Consider the following 9,468-nt stretch of genomic DNA (forward strand, 5'->3'; position numbering starts at 1 on the left):
ACCCATAATTCTCAGTGTTTTACAAACTTCACAGTCAACAGTAATTGTTTAGCTAATTTCTTGTTTCCAGTCAAGGAATGTGTTCTGAACTGCAAATTTTCCCCTCCTTTTCCATATATTTACAGGAGCCTTGCTCAGCAATCATGGGCTGTGGGAAAAAAATTGACAAATCAATCAAAAAGGGATTATTTTGGCTTCTTCATATCATAGCAAAAGATTTTGATGCCTTAAGTGAGCGCATCCAGAGAGACACTACAGAGCAAAAAGCACTTGAGGAGCAAAAGAAACTGGAACGAGCTGAGCGAGTCAGGAAGATTCGGGAGCAGAGGTATTTTCCTGTGATCCCTACTGCATCCCTTCCTCCCTTCTCTGAGATATTTGGGTCATTCCTGTGCATAGATCTTATGGGAACCAGGCTATCCAGGATTTAAAGTTCACAAGCCAAGAGTCTTGAAGTTTTTGGCGCTTTATCCCCTTTATTTGATTTGCTGCATGCTGGAAATGTACTGTGAATGAGAATTGCAAGGTAGTTGTGGGATAAATTTGGCCTTACTAATATAACTTCACAGAAGGCTGACCTAACAAATAATTCCTGCGATTTAATCTGAAGTTACCTTCTAAAATAAAGTATTAAGTTAGACGCTGTAACCCATATGTGAATATCAAAGACTAGCTATGAAAATTTATTCAATACTATGCTTAATAAACTTCAGGATATCCAGCAGGTGAGGCATGAAGGAACTAAAGATGATGCAGTGAGGAGAAGCAGGATAACTGATTTATCACTCCCCTTCAAATCCCTTTCTGGTCTTTAGCAGCCTGCTGTGGTGTCTGTGAAGAGCTGATGTGAATCATTTTACTGTGGCATTCTTAAGATATTTGCTGAGCACCCCTGCCCTTTCCTCTGCCTTATACAGGCAGAGAATCTTGAGTCTCAGTTACTGTGAGAAGTAGCTGGGAAGTATCTTAGACTATATTCTGGCTGGTTTGGTTTAAGTAAGCAAGTAGATTATACTAAAGTACATTTGAAACAGCTGCAGCTTGACATGGTCTTCATATATATTTCACAAATTTGAAAAAAAAAATTGGTTTGCTCCTAATGTGCCACATGTCTCTGCACACACAAAACCTCCTGACCATGTTGGATTGTGTTTGGTTTATGCCACACTGAGAGGTGTAGTGGGGAGGGCTGACATTGTTCTCTGTAAAATTTATGGCTTCTTCATAATTCTTCATTCATTCTCCCTCTTTCCACTCCCCTTACCCCCCAAAAAAAACCCCAAAACCAAACACCAAAACCACTGAAACAACACAAACCCAACAACAATGCCAAAGGGAAAAAGAAGAAGGAAATGCTCCTGAGGAGGATGACCCTGAGCCTGGGAAATGTGGAAACCCCTTCCAGCCTATATCTGCTGTAATCTCTGAGGTAGGAGAATATGTGGAAATCTGGGTCTGTTTAGAAGTACCTTAACAAATGTCTGAGAGGAAGTGAGAAAAATGGTCACTTGAAAGAGTTGTTCTAATTCTGTCTGCACAGCACTTTTTAAATTCTTACTTTAATCTTGGCAGCCTTGTTTTCTGTGCACTGAATCAATGTTTTCATGATAAGAAAACCCCTATTATTGATTAGGGAACAAAAGTTGTGTAGACACAGTAAAATAAATGTAAACACATGACTGAAAACATTTCCTAATTAAACTCCTGGGATTCAGAAGTGGAAAATATTCAAGGTCTGTTAGTTTCTTCTAAGGTGTTTTAGTGATGTGGTGAGTCATATAAATCTTCCTGACTTCTTCAGTTATTCAGATTTGTAAGCCTAACCTCTTTTCAGTTGAAAATAGACTCTTGAGAATTTTTATTAATTTTGAAATATGAAAATCACATTCATATATTAAAGTTTCCTTAACCTACATTTCTGAGTTCATATTTTTTTTATTCAGTTGCCTGGAGATAATACAATCTAAAGAAACACGTAAACTTTTCCAGCAAGTAATTCAAATATTTGCTTTCTTCCAAGACAAAAGCACCCATATCCACAGAACATGTCAAGGCAGCTACATGCACAATAATCCATTTAGCAATAACATCAAAAGCAAGAAAATAAAGGTGTAGTTGTGAATATTGCTGAGATGGTGATTTAGTGACACAGAATTGTGAAGCAGTGTCATTGAGGCTGTCATTGAGTATGCCACAATAGGTATTGATCCAAACTGGGATAGCATTTTCTGGAGACTTAGGCTCTGTACATCTGCATTTTTGTAAATTCATACATTAAAAAAAATAATTGAGGAGAAAGTAGAAGGTTGTTTTGTTGTTGTTGTTTTTGGTTTTTTTTTAATAGGACCAAAAATAAAACATGAAAATGGGCAATAAATCTAAAGATCCTTTTGTTTTATAATTCCCCCTCCCTTACTCTGGATAAGATATTGGAAATTTAATTTGTTCATCTATTTGAAAATGAATTCTATGCTAAGTGTAAGATATTTGGAGAATATTTTCATTTTTAATAACCTTTCTGTCCTACTAGTCCGTTTACAGCATTAAAAGTAATTCTAAAAATATCTTGTCCTTTTTGTTAGAATGAAAAACAGCTGGAAAAGGAAAAGAAGAGACAAAAGTTAGAGACTGAAAAGGATACAATTGTCTTGAAATCCCAAGCAGAGCAGGACCACTTATCAAGTAGCAGTAGCCAAAACACAAATGACAGCAGGCTGGAAAGGTGCAACTCTACAACTGCCCAGCTTTTGCAGCATGCAGAAGAGAGTGACCAACAAGCCTCAGAATGCCTTGACTCAGGTAAAACTGCTGCCTTTTAAATAATTTCATATGATTTTTCACATGCTTCTCCTTCTGTCCATGTTATTTGTCATGATACCACATACCAGTATCATCTGTTGGGAACACAAAAATGCAAGAACAGGTTATATAAGTTGAATTTTTTCCTGGAAACATAGTTTGCATATATTTTACACCCACAGCTTTTTTTCTATAGCAAAATGTTGTGTGACTTATATTTCCCATTATTTTATGTGCACAGTTTATTTTCTATAGCAAAACGTTGTGTGACATACATTTCCCTTTATCTCTAAGTCTGGACTGAAAACTCTGATGTATCTCTCCAACAATTGTATTAGAATCTTATGTAGGATATTACCTGAATATAACTGTAGGATATGTAATTTTTTTTTCTGTTGGATGTAGATAACAATAAGAAAAAAAGTAAAAAACCAAAATTAAAAAGGGGCCACAGAGTAGAACCTGTTAATGCAGAGGACTCTCTTCCCAAGAATCCTACACCACCAGCAGCCCTTCCACCAGGTAAGTGTAAAAACAGTAATTGATGTCTCAATTTGTAGTTGGTAATCCTTTAAAAGTCTCACTTGTGAATTATGAAATGGGACTGATTTTCATATGGAGAGGAGGTACTAAACCTTCCTCTCTAGAAAATATTTAATGCAGTTTTCCACTTCATGATAGATTTGGCCTATTCCATGAGGAGAACATAATTTTCCCAAAAAAAAAAAAAAAAGCCAGAAACTTGATTACTCACTGAAGTGATTAAAAATATCAGTATTTTTAAGGTTAATCAGTTTATTTTTGAAGTTATTCATCGTTCTTCACCATGGATGCAATGTAGTGCATAGCTTGGGCATTTCTAAATGCTTTGATTTCTCCCAAGGAGATGTGGGGTCTGTACAGCTCAGAAAAATCCAGTGCAGTCATGGAATCCTCTGACAGTTTTTGTTTTCCTGTAGTTGGATGGGGAACTCCCAAACTTAACAGACTTGGAAAACTTGAGCCTCTTGGTGAAACACATCATCCTGGTAATTGAAAGTATTTGGAGCTTTGTACCTTTTTTAAAACCATTCTCCATTGTCCATTCACTTTTACATTCACTTCATTCTTTGTCTGTTTTTCATTTCTAAATTCCAATTTTCATTGACCAAAAGCTTTCCCTTTTGCTTAATAGAAAGCATCTTTTTGATTTTTTCAAGTCTGATTTTTTATTAGGAAAAACAATGAGTTCTCTCCAATTTCCTCATGAAGTTTAAAGTGGCATGGGATATCAGAAGTTGTTAATGATCTGAAGTTATTTGCACCTAAAAATTAGAAAGTGACGCATTGCAAAGAGTAATGGGGCCAGTTACTTGAATACAAATGCATACTGCATTTAAAATGAAAAATTTTAACTGGAAATATCTAGGTGCAGTAGGCAGTCTTGATTTCTTGATAAGATAATGACTATTTTCTATTTTTGCAAGATTGTGGAAGACTTTTTCACATGTTAATATTACATTTTTTCCTGAGTTTGAGATGATAGCTTCTTCATTTTTCTTACATTTTTATATTTCAAATTTTGAAAAGTGAATTTGAAGACATCTGGAACACAAGAACAAGGAGCTTTTCTGCCAAAGAACCAAAAGATGCCTGAAGGGGAAATAAGATTTCTAAACCCAAAATATTTGTTTCTCACAGGAAAGAAATCATGTGCTTAAAATGTGATTTGTAATGTTGATCCTAAACCCGTCTTGCTCTTTTTTTTTAAAGGCAAATAGAGAGAAGGTGACAAGAAATGAAAGCCAGATGAAGAGGTAGGGAGGGGAAGAAAAGGAACTCAGTTTTTATCTGTGCCTAATAGAGGTATTGCATTCTGTAGGAAGAGCATGGGTGGGACAAAGAGGAAAAAATCTGATTAAGCTAGTTGTTAATTTGTAAAATAAGCACAATTATTAAATAATTTTGGAAGCTGAAAATGGCCAATAGGTTGGTAGGGAAATTATCTCTTGACCTGAGGTGTAAGAGCAGACTTGAAGTACTCAGAATTTTTAGCTGAATTCAAGGCATTGCCTACTCTTTGGAAGATTTATTCTTTTTTTTTCCAGGAATTTTGAACCACTCACAAGATTCACACTTGCAATACTAGTAAGAAAACTGCTATTAGGAAAGCACTATTTAATTCTTCACATTCATAGCCCAGCACTGTCAAACCTTAAGTTAGGTCCTGATTTCCAAAAACATCATTTATTTATTTCTCTTGCTTAAAGCAGCTGTGGGGTTTTAACTGTCAATTTGAGATCCATAGAATCAGAGAATTACTGAGATTGGAAAGGACCCTTAAGATCCTTGAGTTCCACTGTTAACCCAGCACTGCCAAGTCCATCTTGCACTGAATTGATTTCCCACCTGGCCTTGCCCATTTTCTCTCACACAAGAGTATTTTTCAATGAATTCTTACATATTTTGCACACTGAGAACCTGCTCCTCACTGGAAACTCAGAGTTTCCCTAAGACCAGTGGAGCCTACCTTGGATTCTTTTTTTAGAATAATCCCTAAATTGCATCTTTCTGAAAATCAGCTTATTTTTGGTTGTCCCTTCAGCAGAGAAATAAATCAGTGTTGATTTTTTTTCTTTCCCCCACCTTTGCCCAAAATTCAAAGGTGGGTTTTAAAAGTTTTTTCAGACATTTAAACTTTGTAATTACACACTTATATTCACTGAAGACTGCAATTTTTCCAATCATGCTAATAATTTTGGCAGAACATGAGGTGATGAGTGCCTGTTTATTGTCATTGAGGAGGATACCTTTGCAAGAATGTTAAACCTCCTTCATTATAGGAGGCAAAATTCCCTAGCAGTCCTAAAGTGCTCTGCCAGACCTCAAAAAATGCATGAATAAAACCATCCAATGGACAGATTTTCATTGACCTTTGAATCATTTGTTGCAGTTTTCTTGCTGCTGAAATTAGTGCTATTGAAATCAAAATATTTATGACAATAACATAAAAGTGTTCTCATTTTGCTGACTAAATGTAAAGATAACTAAAACCTCAATCCTACAAACAGGTCCTCATATTCTTCAAGTAGTATAGTCTAGTTTGTTTGCTTTTGTTAATCTTAGCTCAGGAATGCAATTGTAACAGAAGTAATTACATCTGCAGGACCAGTGGGATATATTCTTCTTGGAAAATGATGATTTATTAAAGCTGAATTTTGTGTTGGCAGGCCATCAAGGCTTTCTTGGGGAAGAGGTGGTCTGTATAAACAGAATTGAGATTTCAGTGCTTCAAAAAGCTGCTTTTATTTTTTTCTTGATTTCTACCTCTTTCCTCTTACCATCTTCCATATTATTTCGTTTGTGAAGTGCTTTGCATGTTCCAGTCTGCATGGGTTTTTTTATTTTACATCCATTACAGATGTTTGAGAACACTTGTTACTCTCTTCTGATGTACTCATTAACTTTATCTTGTACCACCATTTTACCACTTTAAATTCCTTTACTGATGAAAGGAAATGATGCAGTTTTATGTAAAAATTCTGAACTAGTTCTTTTAGAAAGTTATTTTAGCTTGGAAGATAAATGCCATGCATAAATGGTTCCAAAATTTTGGATTCTGCTCAGTATTACTGTCATTTAAAACTATATTGCACTGCAGTCTTGAATACAGCAACATACAAATTTCAGTGCTTCATTTTTCAGTTGTTATTGTACACTTTGAATTTCTCCTCTCCTATTTTAAGAGGTGTTTACAGATCCCCTTTGGGCTTGATCTTGCAAATGCTGATGCATGTATTACAAAATGTAATTAAACCCTCGTTTGGCCAATCCATCTCTAGACATTAATTAGCACTAGATTTGAAAGTTTGCTTGAGGAATTAGCTCTAAACTCAAAGGATACCTGGCTTTCATTAAGGAAGTAAGAATTTAGTAAACATTCTTTGAGCCAGGAATGGGGTAGGTGACAGATTGATGTGTTTTTCTGCTCTGGAATTTCTTCCACAGATTTCTATGGAAAGCCTCTGCCCCCACTGACTCTACGCCAAAGACCCAACAGTGATACCCATGATGTCATTGCTTAACTGGAGCACAAAGAGAATTTAAAAAAACCATAAATTAAAAATCCTACCTTTTTTTTTTTTTACCCTTGAAGGAAAGTTTTTTACGTGACATTTTATCAGCATGTGACAACTAAACATGGAGTTCATCCTGTTGTGCTTAATGGTCAGACTTTATCATTTACTTTTCACATCACCAGCTCTTCTTCAGGATTTATTTGGTTTACTTGTGAAAAGACATGGCTGTAAACCTGAAGAAAAACACCTTCAAGATCCCATAATACTGGATTGTACATTCCCACCGAGACCTTTCTCTAGGTGCTCTGCAGGTGTTGGTATTTTTTCAGGGAATAAATTATTCTAAAGCATTTTGTAAGATTACTGTACGATAGGGTGAATATAGAAAGGTTAAACAAATATTGAATATATTTTTCTACCTTTTTATAAAATGAGTTGAAAGTTTGAGTGGAGCTGTATACCTACTACCAATGAAATGATACCTAGGGAGCATTATAAAAGCTGATAGTCAAGTGCATAAAAATAAAGTGTGTTTGACTCTTATATTTCTGTTACAGTACCAATACCTTTTCTTAGGTATTACATTACATATTTCATATTACTGGCAGTCTGAAGCAGAGGGTACGATAAAAAATGTAAAATAAATATATTTTATACAAAATAATAGTATTTGAACTGTCTGGAAGTTTTCTTACGTGTTTTCTTTGTTTTGTTAACTGAGTTTGACATAGGTAATAAATTCTGTGGAAAAAAATAGAGTGAATACTGTATTGTCTACTACAACAAACGAGAAAATTTCACATAGTGGGAAATTTGCACTGATTAAATCATCAGTTTTGATGGGAAATTGAATCAACCAGTATGCAGATGACCTCCCTCAGTTGTTAATCTCAATAATACTAAAATACCATCTTGCATACTAAAGAAACTCTGTTTTTTTAAGTATTTCTGTAACACTTCCATATAATGTGTTGAAAATCACATACCTAAATAACAAGGGTTACAATTTGTTATATTCTTATTTAAATGTTTTACTGTTACATTGGAGACAACCAGTGGTGTATTTGTAAAGGTTCATTGTTCTGCCACTTAATGACAGACAGGATGAAGCCCCCATTCAGGGTTTTTTTTTGGAGAAGCAGTATTTGGTAATTTTATACTGTGGTCTGTCATCAATAATGTGGTTTTACCAAAGGAGTTTAGATGTTGAAACAATGTGGTGTGTTACATGTTCAGCACTTTGATATTGGAAATCCTTGCCATGCAACCCTTGCAGCAAGGAGTTGCACAAACATCTGTCATATTAAAATGAAATAATTAAGATTTTTAAAGAGTAAGGTGGAATCAGTCTTAAGGATACTAAGATTGGAATGGTGGAAAGGGTTATTCCTCTATGTTTGCTAGTTTAGAGAAAGGAGGAAATTATTTCTATGTGACTACCAGCATGAGGATACTTCTGTTGTATTCTAATACTGGATCATGATCCAGTTGAATTATTCTCAGGATTTGGTCATTTTCCCTTCAGACAACACAATACTAAGTGGAGGGGAGGTTGCACAAAAATGTATATGTGCAATCTCAATTTTACTAACACTAGCTCTGTTACCACTTAAGTTTTTGGCTTAAAGGCTCTACTTTTGAAGACTTACTTTTTTACAGCTTCAACTTCTAGGAATGTATTACACTTTTGTTTTCCCTCTTTCCTAAAATAAATCATGCAAGTCTTTATTAAAAATAAAGCTAAATACTGCTGTGGTAACAAATTTGAGGAAGTAAAATATTGATGCTTATATATTGAACTGTGTGTTCTGTGTGTTGTATGTGTGGACACATGTATCATTTTTGATTTTGGCTTTTAAAATAAATTTTACCAGTATGTGACCAATGTACTCAAAAATGTTTTATAAGTTTTTGTTTTATTAATATGCTTTGTAATTATTTACTATGCTGGGTTTTTTTTCAGTAATTTATACTGCTATGACTTTTTATTTGCTCAAGATGACATTTATGTATAGAATAAAACTAATGCAAAGCATCAACATGTTTCCTGTATTTACAATTTTTTGGAAGTAAGTCTAGTCTATAAATATTTAAGGGCTGCGAGTCTCACATTTCTAAAATGTATGAAATAGAGTCCTTATAGACAGAATCTTTGCATATTTTTGCAGGAGAAATGTGATCAAATTTAGAATATACTGATAGATTGGCAAGAAGTTGAGTGTATATGTATACCTATAAAGAGCTTTGATAGTGCACTTAATATTTGAGAGATAAAAGTTGTGCAGCTGTAAATTGAGAGCACAAATAGATTTTGCCAGACTTTTTGTCATCCTTATCATCACTGTTGAAATGTATCAGTGCATGCAGATAAGAGTATTTGTACTTAAATACAGGAGTGGTAAGAACACAGAAATTCACTAATTAAGCAGAACATTTTGCATTATCTGTGTGTAATGTCTTGAATACAATTTACACAAAGTATTTTAAAGGTAAGTTAAAAGTGTCTTCTAAGAAGGAATAGTAATGTTCATGAACTGAATTAATGTGAGAGACTCAGTGCTTCAAGTTATTTTGTTGTTTTCCCTTTTAGTTACATCCTAGAATCCACAGA

General features: G+C 34.6%; 1 protein-coding gene across 4 annotated transcripts in view; it reads left to right on the forward strand.

Moving 5' to 3' along the window:
- The window catches only part of ARL13B (ADP ribosylation factor like GTPase 13B), a 31,384-nt gene extending 22,112 nt beyond the window's left edge, over positions 1–9,272 (forward strand). The window contains exons 5-10 of one of the 4 annotated variants that reach the window (XM_038137032.1): positions 126–328; positions 1,336–1,429; positions 2,583–2,799; positions 3,205–3,321; positions 3,759–3,827; positions 6,787–9,272. In XM_038137032.1, coding sequence (XP_037992960.1) covers positions 126–328; positions 1,336–1,429; positions 2,583–2,799; positions 3,205–3,321; positions 3,759–3,827; positions 6,787–6,863 — 777 coding nt within the window. In that variant the 3' untranslated portion in view covers positions 6,864–9,272. Of the gene's footprint in view, positions 1–125; positions 329–1,335; positions 1,430–2,582; positions 2,800–3,204; positions 3,322–3,758; positions 3,828–4,551; positions 4,596–6,786 lie in introns of all 4 variants that reach the window. The other 3 variants (XM_038137014.1, XM_038137043.1, XM_038137022.1) reach the window with 3 other exon arrangements.
- Positions 9,273–9,468: the final 196 nt, after the last annotated feature.

The sequence above is a fragment of the Motacilla alba genome, chromosome 1, assembly GCF_015832195.1.
Source record: "Motacilla alba alba isolate MOTALB_02 chromosome 1, Motacilla_alba_V1.0_pri, whole genome shotgun sequence".
NCBI lineage: Eukaryota > Metazoa > Chordata > Aves > Passeriformes > Motacillidae > Motacilla > Motacilla alba.